This window comes from Oncorhynchus clarkii, chromosome 4 (assembly GCF_045791955.1).
Source record: "Oncorhynchus clarkii lewisi isolate Uvic-CL-2024 chromosome 4, UVic_Ocla_1.0, whole genome shotgun sequence".
In the NCBI taxonomy this organism is placed as follows: Eukaryota; Metazoa; Chordata; class Actinopteri; order Salmoniformes; family Salmonidae; genus Oncorhynchus; species Oncorhynchus clarkii.
This window is the reverse complement of record NC_092150.1, coordinates 24,310,822-24,330,630: the sequence shown is the minus strand read 5'-3', so window position 1 is coordinate 24,330,630 and position 19,809 is coordinate 24,310,822. Positions and strand designations below refer to the sequence as shown.

The window sequence follows — 19,809 nt, the reverse complement described above, 5'->3', positions numbered from 1 at the left end:
TGGAGGAACTTTGAATGTCCTTTGAGCTAGCTAGCTAACACGTTTGAGCTAGCTAACAAGCTTGTGTGTGCACAGAGGCACCACAATTAAAAACACGTCTTTGTACTTAATAAATCCAACATGAAACGTGATAACTAGGCCTATAGTATCCTTAACTAGCATTGAAAAAAATTAATCGAAAATATCTCTCCCAATCAAGTATCCTAGGGGGGAGGTGGAGGTAGCCTGCACAGGCAAACATTTTCAGCTTGCAGGCAGACACTGGAAAAAGTTGCTGAGTGACAGAGGGCTTGGTATAGGCGCTATGTTGCGTTTTGTTGTTGGACTAGAAATAAATGCCTGTAATGTAAAATATCTATAACCATGCTTTTAAAACAATGGTTATGTTCTGGAACAGTATAGATCACTTTTGTTTCCGTTCCCTGAAGAAGAAAAATGTCACGGTTGTTGGTTCTGTTCCCTGAACCGATTCCAACCCCTGAAATAGATTGTTGGTTTTTGGTGCACATTGAAAGGAGTCATGGGTGCATTCAGGTGTTCTGCTGCACTGCACTTTCTCTACAGTAGACAAACAAGCTCATTCTGTTCAGAATAACCCAAGGTATGATGCCATGTCATCTTGTAACTGTACATCAAACATAGTGATCATAAACGTTGACACTGTATATGACATGAGTTTGATGATTATGGAAATGTAAAGTGCACATTTAGACTTTTGTGTTTGGCTTGCTTGTATGACATCAACAAGGTTTTTTATTATAATCCTCAACGTCTCATCCTTCAAAATACATAAAGTCCTGTTAGTTTACAGCATTTCCCTCACTTACATAGACAACAAAAAACGGATTGTCACTCAGGCAACTTCCTGCCGCGTGCGGTGCTGGAGTTCAGAACGGCTGGTAGTCAAAACCAATGCAGCACTGTGAAGCTCAGAGCCTGAGGCCTAACGGCATATATAGCATGTTACTGTACAGCCACTGCATTCCCATTAAGGGGTTTATCAGTGCCCAAATCTGCCATTTTCATACAGTTTACGAGATGAGTGGAAAGGGCTACAAAATGGAAATTGTAAATGGTCACATGAATGTGTGAACTCTCCATTTTACCTCACAGTTCTTTTGTCTGTGTTGAGGAGGGGTTTTGGGTTTGTTGTGTATTTGATGTCCCGGTAATCTGCCGTGACCTCTGCCAACTCCCGGTAAATAAAGATAAAAATGATTTATATTTAATTTGTTGATGGAAAAAAATAGATATATTATTTGCTCAGTGAAAATTGTTGGAAATTAATCAACTGATTGTTTCAGTGGATGTCCGAACCTGGTAACCTGCATTATGGGCTGTTTGATTCTAATCCAGGATCAGAATGGACTACAATAGGTAGCTCTGGCCATGAATACCCAGATCAACGATATGCCACCTGTCATCTGCAGAATGGCATGCCAGACACTGGCCCATAACCACCATTTCACTGCTTCTCTACTGCTCTTTATCAAATTAACCCCAGAAACTGGGTCGGATGGCAAAACTGGAGCTTTGTGTGAAGTAGGTCCATGTTTGTAGTCAGAAGCGTCACTCAGTTATTTCATGTGAGCTGACAGTGCACAGCATTGTAATAAAGGAACATATCCTCAAAATTGCATTTATGTGAGGAGAGATAAACATGATGATTATTATTCAGATATTATATGGGGCACGGCTTAATCCATTTACAAAGGAATTTTTATTTCAATTACATTCACAGCTGTGTGTGTGTGTGTGTGTGTGTGTGTGTGTGTGTGTGTGTGTGTGTGTGTGTGTGTGTGTGTGTGTGTGTGTGTGTGTGTGTGTGTGTGTGTGTGTGTGTGTGTGTGTGTGTGTGTGTGTGTGTGTGTGTGTGTGTGTGTGTTATTGAGTCAGTGTTTCCTCCATAAGACTGTGACCAAGGCCTTTGTCCAGACAAGAGCACCAGTTTCACCTGCAGCCCCCCCTGGCTGTGACCTATGCAACCCCTACCACCCTGAGGTCATGACCCTGCCTCGGGCTTCTCACACTTCCCAGTCCCTGCCTCCCTCTGTCTCCTCTCCCTCCCCATGGACACTGTGTGTGTCCAGAGTCCAGACCCAATAATCCACAATTACACCCACCGCTAAGTGCACAGTAAATAAGACCCTGAGAGGACTTTTCATTGGTGAAAGCTCAGACATCCTGGCCTCCTTGTTGGGAATTTGTGTCAAACAAACAAGCAGCAATCTGGCTGGGGGCTGGCCCAGCTGGGGAATGGGCTGTGATGGGATTTGCAGGTAGCAACAAAAACACAATTTAAGACTTAGGTTTGGCTGATTGCAGAGCGGAAACATGTAAACAATGTGGGAGGTTCGGAATTGGGCAGATGTAATCTCAGAGAAAGGGTGCGAAGGTGCAGGTGAAGCAAAATACAATCACAGAAATAAACAGTTTGAAGAGAAAGAGCCAAAAAGGTAGAGGGAGGTGGAGAAGAGGCAGGAGGAAGAGCACAGTGCGATGAAGTGGACGAAGCTGCAGTTGTTATTGGCAGGGAGTAAATTCTGTTTGTTTGTTAAAAAATCTCCAGACAGAATTTCCTGTCCTGTCCTCGGCATGTGCTTTGTGACAGTGGCTGTCCCTGTCACTATATGCCTGTGTGTGTGTGGCTCTTTACTTTTTATTAAAACAACATGATCCATGAGGCGCAGAGGGTGACTCCCAGCACCGCTGATTCTAATTAATCCACTCCCGGCCTCGGCCACGCCGGGCTAAAACGCTTGCAGTCTATCAGATTGAAATTCATAACTTAATTGAGGTCAAAGCCTCGAGCCGAGAGAACAGAAGTCTCTGGCTGGGACCAGGTAGATCAATAGTAATAAATATCTGGCTGGACTACAACTAGTTCATGGCCACGCATTATGTGGGACAGACAGACAGGCATCACAGGGCAGAGGGGACCGAGGGGCAACTCAATGTTGGTGTCATGTCTCTTAGAGGGGGGGTTTCTCCACTGTTGACTGCAACTGCCTGGGAGAGACTATGGAACTAGTTTAGGTAGTTGTTACTGTGAAATATAGACATTCACATTAGACTACTCTACTACAACTCACTATTTGATTTTGTATTGACTGCTGAGTGGCAGGTTAGCGTGAACGTCGACAACAAGGGCCGTGTGTGTGTGTGATTTGTGATACCATAAGTATATATATTTTTTTATGAACGACCTCTTAGAAAATAAGCACATTGATTTGATATTGATGTGAGGAGAAATGAAAATCTTTGCTGAGTGCTTAAGTGTCCCCATGGCCTGGGTGTTCAGTGTCTATGTGGGTGATTGTTTAAATGGGGACCATGGCAGTTTGTTGAGTTGTGTGAAGACAAGAAAACCCTTCTCAGACCATAACACAGACATGTTATGCTATAGCTGTTGTGTGTATTTACACCCCTTGACTTATTCCATATTTCGCCTAAATTAAAAATGGATGAAATATATTTTTTTAGCACCAATTTACACACACTACCCCATAATGACTGTTTTAGCAAATTTATTGAAAATGAAATGCATCTCTCATTCACACCCCTGACCTAATACATGTAAGAATAATCTTTGGCAGCGATTTGGAGCTGTGAGTCTCTCTGGGTAAGTCTCTAATAGTTTTGCACATCTGGATTGTACAATATTTGCACATTATTATTTTTAATAATCTTCAAGCTCTGTCAAGTTGGTTGTTGATCTTTGCAAGACAGCAATTTTCAAGTCTCTCCATAGATTTTCAAGACAATTTAAGTCAAAACTGTGAATAGGCCACTAAGGAACATTTAATGATGTTTTGGTAAGCAGGTGTACGAAACATTTGACACCTATTCTTCCCATAACATAGACTGACCAGGAAAGCTATGATCCCTTATTGATGTCACTTGTTAAATCCACTTCAATCAGTGTAGCTGAAGGGGAGGAGTCGTGTTAAAGGCAATTGAGATATGGGTTGTGACGAAAGATTTAAGTGCCTTTGATCAGCGTATGATAGTAGGTTCCAGGCGCACCGGTTTGACTGTGTCAAGAACTGCAACACTGAACTGCAACGCCGTTTCCCATGTGTATCAAGACATCCAGCCAACCTGACACAACTATGGGAAGCATTGGAGTCAACATGGGACAGCATCCCTGTAGAATTCTTTTGACACCTTGTAGAGTCCATGCCCCGACAAATTGGGGCTCTTCTGAGAGCAAAAGGGGGAGCAACTCAATATTAGGAAGGTGTTTCTAATGTTTTGTACACTCAGTGTATATTTGGCATTGTGTTTTAAGTTATTGTCCTGCTGACAGGTGAATTTGCCTCCCTTGTCTGTTGGAAAGCAGACTGAACCAGGTTTTCCTCTAGAATTTTGTCTGTGCTTAGCTCTTCCTTTTCTTTTTATCCTAAAAAACTCCCTAGTCCTTGCCGATGACAAGCATACCCATAACATGATGCAGCCACCACCATGCTTAAAAATATGGAGAGTGGTACTCAGTAATGTGTTGTATTGGATTTGCCCCAAACACTTTGTATTCAGGACATAAAGTTTATATCTTTGCCACATTTTATGCAGTTTTACTTTAGTGCCTTCTTGCAAACAGGATGTATGTTTTGAAATATTTATTTTCTGTACAGGCTTCCTTCTTTTACTCTGTCAATTAGGTTAGTATAGTGGAGTAACTTCAATGTTGTTGATCCATCCTCAGTTTTCTCCTACCACAACCATTAAACTCTGTAACTATTTTAAAGTCACCGTTGGCTTTCATGGTGAAATGCCTGAGTGGTTTCCTTCCTCTCTGGCAATGGAGTTAGGAAGGACACCTGTATCTTTAGTGGCTAGGTTTATTGATACGCCATCCAAAGTCTAATTAATGAATAACCGCCATGCTCAAAGGGATATTCAGTGTCTTTTTATTTTTACCCGTCTACCAATAGGTGGACTTCTTTAAACCTCCCTGATCTTTGTGGTTGAATCTGTGTTTGAAATTCACTGTTCGAGGGACCTCACAGATAATTGTATGTCTGGGGTACAGAGATGAGGTAGTCATTCAAAAATGCTAAACGCTATTATTGCACACAGAGCGAGTCTATGCAACTTATTATGTGACTTTGTTAAGCACATTTTTACTCCTGAAATTATTTAGGTTTTTTATAACAAAGGAGTTGAATACTCAAGACATTTCAACTTTTTTAAAATTATTTTTAAACTTAATTCCACTTTGACATAATGGGGTATTACATGTAGGCCAGTGACACAAAGTCTGAGTTGAATCCATTTGAAATTCTAACTGTAACATAACGACATGTGGAAAAGTCAAATGCAGTGAAAACTTTCTGAAGGCACTGTGTATAGCTATCCTTCGTAGGTTCCTGATGTCAGGGGTCTCTTTACAGTACAGACTCAATCCAGTTTAATTCAAGGCTCTAAAACAAGGGATTATGTCTTGCACAGAAGCCTCAGGCAGTGGCTTTAAGTACTGTATAATGGCAATATTGACATTCTCCTAGTGTCTTATTGTGAACAACTCTTCTCTCCCAGTAAGTCAACTGTGTTTTACTCTTTGGCTTATTAAATGTTTGGTGCATCGTCCTTGTTAGTGGCAATGCCATTCTGTGTGGATTTGATATATGTTGTGATTAGAAATGTCACAGCTTTGTACCCTTAGCTGTGTTTGGCTGAACTGTAGAGTATCGACGTGAGATCGGAGCTATGTTCCTGGTCTGTCCAAAGCCAGGGTCTGTTTTATCAGAGCAATACAGGCCAGTGTGTACTGCACATTCTCATCTCTGTCCTCCACCTCAGTGTCAACTGCCTTGGTTATTAAACTAGTAAACACACACACACACACACACACACACACAGGAACAACAGCAGCTGATTGAAATTCTACGGCAGGAGCATTATTACAGGTTTGTATCCCTCCCCCTTCCCAGCACGGCCTCCCATAACAAATGGCTCAGTCATCGGAGTCATAACAAATATCTAACGGAATTCGTCATAAGTTTAACGGTGTGTGTGTGGGGGGAGGGAAGGGTGGCCCGTTGCCTGCTGTGTGAGAATGGCAGTGTTCCCGCATAGGCAGGAATAAATCTCGTATGCACTGCCCAGCTACAGCACACAGGTCACACACCCACGGCTCAGTGCACACATTAATACAGATATTTCAGAAAGCCAGCCCTGCTTCCTCTCTTTTAATAGGGCCATTGACAAACTGTAATGAATCGCCCCAGCGTTTCCAATCTGCACCCGCTCCCAAGCCACTGCTCAGTACTCACTCAGGCCTTTTTTAGTGGCTGGGGGTGGATATGTTTTCTTTACCTTGGCGAAAGGTAATTGCCCTGTTTTGTGGAAGCACATGTTTTTGTGCGTGTGCTTTTTTAAATAAAAGAGGAGGGGTCTACAGAAACTCAGTTTGACAGAAGGGAATCATAGGAGTTTTAATAAGCAACCGTTTACTTTTGATAGGGTATTACAATGTTATTTCTAATAGGACTTCTGCATTAGCAACCCTTCTACAGAACGTCTCTGCTCAGCCACACACAGACGTACAGAGTGAAATTACACCACTCATACAGTACATTTGACATTTATACATGCTAGCAGAGGTTATATGGCACATGTTTAAATGAAAGTAAAACGGCCAACACAACCATTTTTAAAAGTCCCAATAGGATAATGCCCAGGTGTAGATTTATTATATGACGCACCGTGTAAAGAAGTAGCTAGACTCATATTCCTGCTGCAGGTAAGAAGAAAAGTCCCTCTTTGCAGTTAGTGTTGTAACTACCTATCTTATTGGCTTCTCACAATTTGTACACTCAACAATTTATTTAATCCACATAAATTGCGCTGAGCATTAAAGCTGTCCTCAGCTGCTTACTGATGGAGAGCGAGAAAACAAAGTGACTGTTTTCCTCTTCAGGGTCCAGTTAGTAGTCAACCCCACTTTATGGGCCTCTCTCCCAAATGCCTGCTGCCTGGCCATTGATTTTCATATTACACTCTTATGTATTTATTTATTTTATATATTTCTTTTTAAACATCATTGATGATCCACTCGACTTGGAGCACACCAATGTTAATTCCCTGCCACTCTCCCCCATGCTAATGGATTCTGCCGAGTCCCTCGAGAGCAAGCAAGAGCGGTGGGAGAGGAGGGGGGAGAGGGGGAGGGACGGAGGGAGAGACGAGCGGTGGGAGAGGAGGGGGGAGAGAGAGGGGGAGGGAGGGAGAGCTTAGAAAGTGGAATAGCGGTGGGAGAGGAGGGGGGAGAGAGAGGGGGAGGGACGGGGGGAGGGAGAGAGAGGGAGAGACGAGAAAGTGGAAGAGCGGTGGGAGAGGAGGGGGGAGGGACAGAGGGAGAGACGAGAAAGTGGAAGAGCGGTGGGAGAGGATAGGGGAGGGAGAGAGAGAAGGAGGAGAGAGAGGAGGGGGAGGGACAGAGAGAGGGGGAGAGGGAGAGAGAGGGGGGAGAGAGAGGGAGAGACGAGAAAGTGGAAGAGCGGTGCTGGGGGAGGAAGAGAAGTACAGTATACACGAGGAGGAAAAGAGGGGAGAGTTTTCCTTTCCCTTCCTCCAAAATGACAGAGAACCTGTGGAGAAAAATATAATCTCTTGATACTCTGACACTAAATAAAGCATGGTAAACATACATGTTTGGCTGCGTTCCTGCAGGGTGCACACTGTTGTTGTGTTCCTTTAAAAATCAACCCCAGACTGGTTTTAATCAACCTCAATCTGAATACCAAAACACAGACAGGTCTTGGTTTCAGAAACCCAATCGTTCCTAGCAGACATTGTTGGAAGAATCCATTTCCGAACGGTTTCAGTTGATTGGGACGTTAAGAGCATCAGACCTCTTGGAGTGGTCTTTGCCCCTGAGCTCCCTGGTTCCTCTTCTCCAGGAATTGTATAAAATATTACAGTGTGCTTTAGAGAGCCTGTGAGGTGGTTTATTGGCACACAGGGTGACCTGCTGTGGAGCCCGGAGGCAGGCGAGGGGCAGCCCGGGCACCTCAAGGACACTTTGGGGAAGCGCTAATTTGCACCAGCATGGCAGTGCTCACACGCTGAATGGCAAGGTTAACACTCACTGCACAGATTCAATTAGGGGTGCCACTGTCTTCTGATCCCTTTACCTCTGGATATCCAGCTCCCTCACACACACACACACACACACACGCTCAGAGTCACAGATGCACACACACACATACAACCAGATAAACAAAAGCTCTTTACAAGAAAATCACGGATATTCAGATAATAATTTTAACGCATTTTTCCAGTTGATGTGTCTGTATTTGGTCTGGAGACATCTGTTCAGCCCATCAGTGCGCTGTGTGTCCTGTGATCTACTTTAATGGAACACAGTAACATAGAGACCACAGGCAGTACCATAGAGTACCCAGCAGCAGGTCTTCAGAGACCTGGAATAACCCCGGGATCAGCCTGTTCTCCTCTGTCTTTCTGAGACTCTGATTAATGGCACCTGCTCATCGTAATGGTATCTGCATATGAATGGTGGAGGGTTCTATCCATGCTCCCTTTACAAGTCCCACTGCAAGCCCTGGAGACTGTCGAGCCTTTCTCCCTTCTCTCTCCCTTCTCTCCAGCGCCATTGTCATTATACAAGTCAGCTGCAGCTGCATGCATTGATCATAAATCATAATTGCTTGTCAATTTTTCCCACTTGTTTAATGTGGCTGTCAGGGACAGTGGAGCGAGAGAGATAGAGAGGTGCAGGAGGTAGAGAGAGAGGGGGGAGGGAGAGAGAATGGGGGCGTCGGTTAGAGAGTAAGATGTAGCTGGAATAGAGAATGGTGTTAAAGGATAAAAATCCCACAATAGCTTTCAGCACACTGCCATGGGCAGTTGCCGGATTGCTGTGGTATGAAAACAAGAAAGCTTTTAATGGCTGGCCATGGAGAGCACAAACCCAAGCCCTGCTTGTTGCCTCATGCTGCAGCAGGTTCTACAGATGGCAATGGATTTGAGAGAGCATTTTTCTCTACGGAATATGTCTGGCTCACGTAGACAAACCTACTTTGCTGTGGTGTACTGGAAAGACCTTGTCCTGTAACCGTTTCGTCCTCTATCTCTTTCTCTCTCACTTTTTTCCATGTTTCTTTCTCTGTTTTATGGTCCCTTTTACTCTCTTCATGTCTATCAATGTTATTTCTCTCTCTGTCTGTCTGCAGCCTCTTTCCTCCCATGCTACTGGGAAGGCAAATTCCACCACTCCCCTCCAAGGGTGTTGGCTTCTACAAACAAATAGAGAAACAGGGATGGATATATTGATAGACTCAGTCACAAACATACAGATGTAAGATTTAAATTTGACCTATATTGTTGCAGTAAAATAATCCTACAGCAACAGGATTTGAATGTTTAGTCCATAATGTTGCTTGATCGTTGGTTAGGCTATTAGCATGTCAAAATGAGGCTATATGAAAAGTGGAATACTGTTATTATAACAGTGTGTTAGTGCAGGTTTTCAGTGAATTTATGTAAATCATGAAGCTCATCCGCATTTCCTGCGGCGCAGGGAAATTCTCAGCAACAAAATATTGATCAAATTAGGATCCTATATCTGTACACACAGAAAAAAAGGCAGCCGGACAAAAATATATAGTTTGAATCGCTTGTGCAGATAACGTTGCATACCACTCTCAATCTTAAAAAACCGCAAGGAAAACTTTGGTGACATTTAAAAAAAGAGCTATGCTGTGATGTGCTTCTGTAATGGGATGGAGAGCTACAAAGAAAAATGCTACCTCCAGCTAGGAAGTCTCCTCCTTTTTCCAAAAGCAAATGGGAGACAATCCAATTTCTCCTGATTCCATCAAGCCTCTCTTGGAGCATTAGTAAATGCTGAGAGGAGAGGCGAGAGGACCCCCCCCCCCTCTGGCTCCCAGACAGACAGGACCAGCCAGCTTCCACACTGCAGCACTTTAAAGAACCTAGTAAAGGGCAGGGCCCTCACCTCCACTAACATACATGGACCCTTTAGTCAGTCTCAGTAGTGCACCAACCTGCAGGGTCCTACTTCTGGATTCTGCTGCCACATAGGCTACATACAATATATGCCTTTTTAAGGGAAACCTCTTAATTTTACTACGATGTACAAACATGCTTTTAGTCTGTTTTAAGTTAATATATTTTGAATACAAACTTATGTTTACATGTTTGGTTTGGCATTAGTTACTTCATGTGTTGCCCACTTATTTTATACACTTTTAATCTGTGTTAATTGTGTGTGTGTGTTGCGTCAAGTTAAGTACTGTATGAGGCAACTTTTGCATGTGTCCTCCCTGTCATACCCTGGGAGTGTCCCTGCACACACCGTGCTGTCCCAGCCGTCCGGCACTAACACCAGATTAGTTGGAGGGAGCAGATTAAGACCTAAACCCCTTACAGTTTAATTATTCCTGTATGTATTTGTGTGCATCAAGGTCCCACTCGCTGCCTCTGCGCTAAACATCTGCCACTCTGCCTCTATCGCGTAGGGCAATAGACCAACTATTGTGTGTGTGTGTGTGTGTGTGTGTGTGTGTGTGTGTGTGTGTGTGTGTGTGTGTGTGAGCTCGCGTCTGCCCACTGACATGCTTTTATTGTCCGGATTTGTACTTTTGTGTGTATTTGATATTTATACTTTGCACATCAAGTGGGATTAAACATAACACTAACATTGTACTGAATACTCAACATTACCGTAGACGCAGACCACAGGAAAATACTGTGTCTCTCCCGATCCATTTATGGTTGAGGACATTTGCATCAGTATTCTATCCATCTTGGGGGAATTGAACTCTCTAATGGAATCAGCAGGCCCCTGAAGTGGTGCTGCTCAGGGCAAACAATAGGATCTCACTCTGGGATCGTTGGAGAGAGCCTTTATCAAGCAGCGTAGGTGATCTCCCTCCCCCTCATGCTCTGGGATGATTCGACAGTCTTTGTCTGACACTGGGTTGGTTCCACTAATGGTTGTCTTCACTGGTTAATAGGCTTGGGCCAAAGGCTAAGAAAAAGAGGATTTACTGATGTTCAAATCAAGTCCAGCTTTATTCATACAGCACATTTCCGACATGGAATGCAACAATGTGCTTCACAGAAGAAGAAAAAATAGGCTATTCCAGAGGCTGGGGGCATAATAACTAAAGGCACCTCTCCATACCTCTTGGTCCTAGGCTTTTAGACTAGGCTTAGCTTTTAGACTAGGCTTTTTTAAAAGGCCAGTGCCAGAGGACCTGAGGGACATACTGGGTACATACAGTTGATTCGGAAAGTATTTAGACCCCTTGACTTTTTCCACATTTTGTTACGTTACAGCCTTATTCTGAAATGTATTACATTTTTACAAATCCTCAGCAGTCTACACACAATATCCCACAATGACAAAACGAAAACATGTGTTTAGACATTTTTTCTAATTTTGTTAATAATACAAACGAACCTTATTTACATAAGGATTCAGACCCTTTGCTATGAGACTCGAAATTGAGCTCCGGTGCATCATGTTTCCATTGATCGTCCTTGAGATGTTTCTACAACTTGATTGGAGTCCACCTGTGGTAAATTCAATTGATTGGACATGATTTGGAAAGGCACACACCTGTCTATATAAAGGTCCAGTTGACAGTGCATGTCAGAGCAAAAACCAAGCCGTGAAGTCAAAGGAATTGTCCTTAGAGCTCCGAGACAGAATTGTGTCGAGGCACAGATCTACCAAAAAATGTCTCTCTCATTCATAAATGGAATAAGTTTGGAACCACCAAGACTCTCCCTAGAGCTGGCCGTCTGGCCAAACTGAGCACTCGGGGGAGAAGGGCCTTGGTCAGGGAGGTGACCAAGAACCCGATGGTCAGAGTTCCTCTGTGGAGATGGGAGAACCTTCCAGAAGGACAACCATCTCTGCAGCACTCCAACAATCAGGCTTTTATGGTAGAGTGGCCAGATGGAAGCCACTCCTTTTGAGTTTGCCAAAGGCACCTAAAGACTCTCAGACCATGAGAAACAAATCAAATCTAATTTATTTATATAGCCCTTCGTACATCAGCTGATATCTCAAAGTGCTGTACAGAAACCCAGCCTAAAACCCCTAACAGCAAGCAATGCAGGTGTAGAAGCACGGTGGCTAGGAAAAACTCCCTAGAAAGGCCAAAACCTAGGAAGAAACCTAGAGAGGAACCAGGCTATGTGGGGTGGCCAGTCCTCTTCTGGCTGTGCCGGGTGGAGATTGTAACAGAACATGGCCAAGATTTTCAAATGTTCATAAATGACCAGCATGGTCAAATAATAATAATCACAGGCAGAACAGTTGAAACTGGAGCAGCAGCACGGCCACTATTATTCTACAATGTAGAAAGTAGTGAAAATTAATAACCCTGGAATGAGTAGGTGTGATATTTCTTTTTTCCTGTTTTTGCTTTGTCGTTAGGGGGTATTGTGTGTAGATTGATGAGGGACAAAACACAAAAACACAACAAGGAAGCGTGCAGGTAAGATCATCACCTGCCCTAATATTTAAAAGATTCTGCTCTGGCAGACAGTTCAGGTCAATCATGATGAAAACCGCCCGTCACCTGAGCAGTTGATGAAGTGACTTTTCATAAGGGATTAAGTGACTATTGGGATAAAAGTTTAGTACTTGGTCCCATATTTCTAGCATACAATGATTACATCAGGCTTGTGACTCTACAAACTTGTTTGATGCATTTGCTATTTGTGTTTCAGATTATTTTGTGCCCAATAGAAAGTATTGGTAAATAATGTATTGTGTCATTTTGGAGTCACTATTATTGTAAATGTAGGTTGACGTCTGTATTCTAACATGTAAGTCATTTAGCAGACGCTCTTATCCAAAGCGACTTGAGTGTTACATTTTCATACTTTTTTTCTCTGTACTGGTCCCCCGTGGGAATCGAACCCACAACCCTGGTGTTGCAAGTTCCATGCTCTGCCAACTGAGCCACACGGGACCCTGTTTGTACAATGTCTGTTGCTGACAGCGCCTATTGTCTAAGTCAAATTCAGGGTATGTACATTTATTGGCGAGTGAAGGTGATTCTGATTCTAAAGAAGCAGCCAGTTGGCTTAGTGACTGGAGGTATTCTAGTTGTTTCCATCTGAACAGCGGCTAGCTGGTGACAACAATATTGCAGTTTGTCATCATTAGGGGGTGAAAAGGCACGCTGGAGACGAGTCCGCCTTGATGATGCGTATCATACACTGTCAAACTGACCTCTTCACTCCCGGCCTCATGCCGCCTGCACACACAGCCCACAGGATTTACACCCCCGCTGACCTCTATCCTAAATATTGTTTTTCTTCATATCAGCTCCGGTCACAGACCATAGACACCACTTCAATTTGTCCCAAACGGTGGCGGTGCTCAGGGCAGACTGCTCCTTTGTACCAAGATCATTGTGTGATGGGACGGCCTCCGTGGGTAATGTGTTTAGCACGTTCTCACCCCAGGTCAATGACGAGAGACGCCTAGGCTTTGTTCCCTCGCTCTGAGCCTTTTGAGCACTGAGGTCTGCCTGCTCTGCCTGGCCCGTTGGCCACAGTGTGTTAACCTGTGGCAGAGGGCTCAGAGAGGGCTCAGCTAGGGCTTAGGGGTGGATAGTGGGCTGATGCCATTGGTTCCCCTGGTTCAGTCTGCTATAGAGTCTCAAGTTGAAAGGTTTAATTGTTCGCTCAGTTTGAGATCAGTATTTAATATTTTTACATAATCTTTATGGGGAAATCATTGGGTTTTTAATTTAGTCGAAAGGTAAAAAGCAGTTTTCTCAACTGCAAAGTTTGCGAGCCACAACTTTACAACTGACAAGGCTACGGTTCTTTCATTGTTCTATGAGCAATGGTTGTCTCTATGATTTAAGCTTGTTTTATATACCCTTTACTGTGTTATGGGTCTACAAGTTAGACCTGTTTGTCTGGAACTCTTCTCAGGTTTCTTAACATTTCTCTCTCTTTTCACAGGATGACGAGGGCCAGACAGCACTGCATTATGGTAATCTTCCGGATATCACAGATTTTCATTTGGAATTCTGGATGAATATGTGTCTCTAGGCTATGTTTGTGTACGAGTGTTTGTATGTATGTACATGTCATGTAAATTGAATCTGTTTATGAGTGTGAACAGTTGTATGGGGATGGATGGGAAACCATGAACCATCTGCTCTCTTGGCCCTGCGTATGTCCCCCTCTGCTTCTCTTCTCCTTCTTTCTCATCCCCCTCTCTTCTCCCTCTTTTACTGCTGCTGCTATCTCAGGTGCCTTTCATCTGTCAGTGTCTCTTTCATCCCTCCTTGCCATCTCTCTATGTCAGTGTTAGAGGGTGTGTGTTTGTGTGTGTGTGTGTTTGTCTGTATCTGTGCGTATGGAGGGGCTGTGTGTAATAATCACCAGGTCTCCCCAAGGAAATCAACAGTGCTCCTCGGACTCTCAAGACCCCCTCCCATGGGCGGTCCCCATGTCCTCTGAGCCCTTGGTGTGTGTATGTGGGGGGTGGGGGGGGGGGGACCATCTGGCCCTGGGCTGAGTGGGCATTTGGCTGGGCTTGGCGGCTGCAGTGTAGGGACTGGTCACGTGGCTGGCGTACAGTAGACCACTGCCACCAAACCAGGCAGGGACAGGAGGATGGGGCATAAAAAAATGACTAATAAACATAAGCGATGAACTCCAGGAGACAAATAGCAGAGAATGAAAATTCATTTCCACCTCTATTTACACTGGGCCACAGTGGCTGGCAAATGATTAATTGAGGGTTTACTGCACACTATAAATTGTTCTCCTTCTCAACGACTCCCGGGGGGGGGTGAGTGTTTTTACAGCCCAGGGCCCCCGTATGGCGCACGCAGCCCGGAAAATAAAATAAAATTTAGAAGGAGAAGAAAATTCTCGAACCTGACATAACCAAGCCTCTTATTTTCTCCCTGCTAAGAACGAGCGGTGCTTTATCCACCTCAGGGCTGGAGGTTTAAAAGGGCCTGCTGTCAATCAGCCATTCCCGCTGACATCAGCCTATCACACAGGAGCAGGATAGCTCTCTTTTAAGGGGAGAGAGTGATTGAAAACACTCAGAGCGCAGTGGAATCCTGGTGCATCAGCGCTGTGACTCGCTAACTTGTTTAAGAAACTGCAAGCCCTCTCCTCATATCTTAGCCTAGCTTGCAAGTCCTTTTAGTGGGAAACCAATTGCAAATCGGCACAAAATCAGTGTTTAAGCCAACCACAAGTTCAGGGCAATGTCAATGGGCCTCCATATGAGCTTTTCATTGACTCCTGCACTCAGGTTAAAAACGTAAGGAATATTAACACCAATGAGCTGTGCTTAGATGTAGCTGTGTTCAGATGTAGCTGTGTGCATCATGTCTACAGTGACCTTGAAGCCTTTGAAGGTGATTTGGGTAATGTTAGATATACAGATTTGTGTATATTCTTGTCATACCGCCCAAAATGATATATGGAAATAGCTGCTTTCATGGCATGTTAACTGTAGTTTAACCTGGATCCTTTTACCTCTGAAGTGCATCACAATTATATCTCTTTCCTCTCTCTCTCCCCCTTCTCTCTCCTCTCCCCCTTCTCTCTCCTCTCCCCCTTCTCTCTCCCCTCCCCCTTCTCTCTCCCCCTTCTCTCTCCTCTCCCCCTTTTCTCTCCTCTCCCCTTCTCTCTCCTCTCCCCCTTTTCTCTCCTCTCCCCCTTCTCTCTCCTCTCTTCTCTCCCTTTCTTCTCTCTCCTCTCCCCCTTCTCTCTCCTCTCCCCCTCTCATTCTCTCTTACCCTACTCTGTTACTCTGCTCCTTCCTCCCCTCCCCCTCTCTGTCCTGCAGCGTCTGCGTGTGAGTTTGCTGACATAGTGGAGCTGCTCCTACAGGCTGGGGCAGACCCTTCCATTAAGGACCAGGAGGGCTCTCTGCCCGAGGAGGTCACTGAATCCAGCTCCATCTCCTCACTGCTGCGCCAGTACACCGCCTCCAAGGGCTAGGCCCAGCTTCGCCATCCCCTCCTCTCCCTCTCCTCCCCTCCAGCCTGTGCCCACTCCAGACCTAGCACACAGCCCTCTCAGTAATGATGATGATGTTTTTTATTGTCACGTACACCGGATAGGTGCAATGGTCATCCCACTCTGGCAGTTCAACCCGCTACCACTTCATCGTCTCTCATGTCAAATTCCAAGGAATCCATCCGTCATCATTGCTATTAAAAAAAATAAAGAAATGTCAACCAAAAAGAGGTTCCTTCTGTTTCAGATATTGTGTGTTACCTTTGGTTGTCTTGTGTTTGCTGATAAAAATCTTTAAAATACAATTGGACAGCGTATGGACATTTTACCCTAGGAGTAAGTCAAACTTATTATATTATTCAGAATAATGTTTTAAGCATTTTTGTTGGCATCATTCTTGACAAGCATAATGTAACTGTATATTTAAATGCATCCTAAAAATAAACATCTAATATGCAATTTTATTATCAGATGGAGCATGGAGAACTAAAAGTTCAACCTTATCCCATGATGACTAACAACTATATAACACACACATCGCCTGGCGTGGCTTCTTCGTTTAAGTGAACTGTTCACCTAGCACATTGTGTCTCCCTTGGCCCACCCCACATACCCACACCCTCTGTTATGTCACTTAAAATATATTTGGATGTTCTCCAAATAGCCAACACATGGGCTTCCTCCAAATCTGCTTTAGTTTTTTGTAATCCCTTCTGATCAGAGCAGTCTCTTTGGCACCCCCTCCCTCCCACCAGATGAGAATACTAAATCTGGAATCTCAGCTCTTAACCACCGCTTGATAAAGAAGCTAATGCACATTTGAACAAACAATGGGGACAAGCTGTAATCCCTCTTTCTCTCAATCTCCCTGAACATGAGGCATTAAATAACAGTCACCGAAAAGAGTCCTGCTGTCTGTCAGTCAGTCACCATGGCCCCAGTATACAGAACAGAGACGGCCCAGCCCAGACAGCCTGCTCTCTTACGGTATCAATGAGAGCTATTATGACCCTCAGCTTGTTACAGTATGCATTCCCTACACAACCAGGAATAATGCTGTTGGTATATTTGAAAAAGCTGTTTCGCCCATGTACCAGTCATTTCCTGAATCTCGATTGGGTTGGTGTAGGAGTCGGTGATGTCATACTCCCCGGGCATGTCTGCACAACTGTGACACTAAGCCCATTATGTTTCCATTATGGGCTTCAATTTTCTCTGAGCTTTTCACTTTTGACAGTGCCTCCTCTCAAACCTTCTTTACTTAACGTTTATGCATTTTTACAAGTCGCCTCTCTAACACCATTAGTGACAGATGGCCAAGGTTTGTTACAGGGATGAGCTGGAGCACTTTCCTCTGCCTCTCTTACTCTCCCCAGTCTGGGGGCTAAAAGCAACGGCATGTTGTTGTACTGGCCAACTCTTAATGCAATCTGCTCGCTAGTCCCCAGAACAGTATTGCTTGGAATTCAACACTAAGTAAAATCCTGTCTCTGCTGTTGAAAAGCATCCCTCTAATATCTTCACGAGAACTCGATAAGTCTCTGTTGCAAAGCTGGGTGTTTAGTGCATGATAAACAAGCGTTGCCGTCTGCTGCTACTCGAGGCGATAGTGATCCAAGCTGCTCCATAGACAAGTGTCTATATGGTTCGTCTCACCAGAATGTTCTTATAAGCAACCTCACCAGGCACTGAAGCCAATATCCCTCCCTCGCTTTAATTATATGTGAACTATCTCATTTCTGCTATGAGGACCCAGTGAAAAGAACCTAATTTCACTTAAAACAGAAGAACAACCTTGAAGTTGTCCTTGAAAAGCCTCTCTGTGACTCAAACCCATTTAAAGCTACACTGTCATGGCAGCCATTGCTCATCATTAAAATAAGCCATAATTTGAAGAAAATATCCTGTCTTGATGTCCAAGATGAAGTTCAGTCTGAACCAAATATCTATTTACATGTTAATAGAATGGTTGCCTTCAGGAAGTTTGTAATAGACGCCTCAGATCGATGATGATGGCATTTGTGCTTGTGTTTGTCATCTTTGCAAAAGCAACAGTGCAGGAATTTCCCAGATTTATTTGTATACTAGTGCTGTAAGTGCTGTGTAAATTATACGAACTGTCTTTGTTGCTGTTTATCTTTGTAAGGCAGCACTATTACAGGGTATCCATTAATGGTCATAGCTTGTCATCGGCTGAATAAAATCAGCTTGTTTTGTGGCGTTTTATGCAAACGTGCTTGTTCTGCTAGACTGATCTTTTCTTCTTCTCACACAACAGGAGCTTAAACACAACCAAATCGATAATACTTAAGTTTAGGACGGACCAGGTAAGACTCAGAAAAAGTCTGGATAACGGTTGGGTTGTATATTATTGAGTTTTACATTTGTTTTAATTTTGCTATGAATATGTAGCCAGTCTAGGCCTGTTTCAGATGTCTATCCAACAACACTTCTTTAGCGCATGGGTTATAGTGATGCTGAATTGTCGTATTTGGTTCATTTACTATGTGTGGTTGTATACACTACTGTATTAACGCTGCTCTGCTATCTTGCCTGACCACAAATCATATTTCTCCATGTTTCACAAGGCAGTTTACAATTAGTTAACAGTGCAGGGATTAAGGAAAGATTTGACTGTGCAAAACTGCAATCTGGTGCAGTCTTTAGTAGCAGAGGGATCAGTGTTTGCTGCAACTGAGCAGATGTGCTGCTTTGTCCTGTTTTTTTCTCTCCTATGGGTGGGACGGGGGTTAGTGTATTGGTTTACGAATAAAGACACAGAAAACCATGGTTACTACAGTCTGTTTGATTGACTGACTGGATCTCCATAATTGAATGTGTAATATTTGTATCAGTTCATCCTTAAAGGGATAGTTCCTTCAAAGTAAGATTATAGTGAAAATAATAGTCTCTACATTTTCAGTGAACACATAGCTACAATCCTATGGGATTACTATACTGAAGTGAGTGATATTTGGTAAATTGATGCTATTCTTATGCAGTGGTGCATGGCCATTAGCTTCACGAGCCAGCCTGTTCTCGCAAGCTTGCATGAATGGTTTGCTACCACAGAATCCGTGTTAATCAGTCTGGTACAAGGCTGCATGGCCATAGCTAAGAAATAACAGATGAATCATAGATGGCAGTCACTCCTGGCCCATATGCTACTTCCAAGGTAAGAACAAGATCGACAAATGATGGAATTTGTGTGAACAATCCCTAGGGCATTGCTTTGCCTGTCTGACGCACCTTTCCCTGTGTGAAGGAAACACTAATCATGGTCCCTCCTCTTCTCTCCTGGCTCCTAAGTGGTGAGCCATAGCCATAGCCTTCCTCACTGCTGAGTTGTTGCTCGTCTTCTTCTTCAGTCAGAAGACATGTCTCCTCTAACTGTATCTGCTATTTGCTTTATAATGAGAAAGTTCATGTAAACATTAAAGAGAAATACAGCACTTTAATCCAAAGACAATTCAGCTTTATTTCCTCGTATAGTTTTTACTGTACACAGTTCATACCATCGCACAGAAGGCTTATATGAATAGATTCAGTGCTCTCTGTTTCATCTTTTTCAAAGACACATGGAAATAAATAGAGCTCGTGAAATAAGACTGTCAACACCTTTTGAAACTGTACAAAATGTACAACAATTAACAAGCAAAGTTCTGAGGCAACATAGATTGAACAAAAATGATATTGGTGTGTGTGTACATTTACATGTGTTGTTTTACTGTTTGTTGATTTGCATTCTGGTTGGCATAATGTATGCTCTTTTCAGCTGGTTCCACATTTGGCAATTGA

General features: G+C 43.6%; 1 protein-coding gene across 1 annotated transcript in view; it reads left to right on the top strand.

The window, feature by feature from the left end:
- LOC139407633 (acyl-CoA binding domain containing 6) overlaps window positions 1-18,805 on the top strand; it is a 35,834-nt gene extending 17,029 nt beyond the window's left edge. Inside the window, exons 7-8 of the mRNA XM_071151466.1 lie at window positions 13,984-14,014; window positions 15,839-18,805. Of these exons, the coding sequence (XP_071007567.1) occupies window positions 13,984-14,014; window positions 15,839-15,993 (186 nt within the window). The 3' untranslated portion in view covers window positions 15,994-18,805. The remainder of the gene's footprint in view (window positions 1-13,983; window positions 14,015-15,838) is intronic.
- The last annotated feature ends 1,004 nt before the right edge of the window (window positions 18,806-19,809 follow it).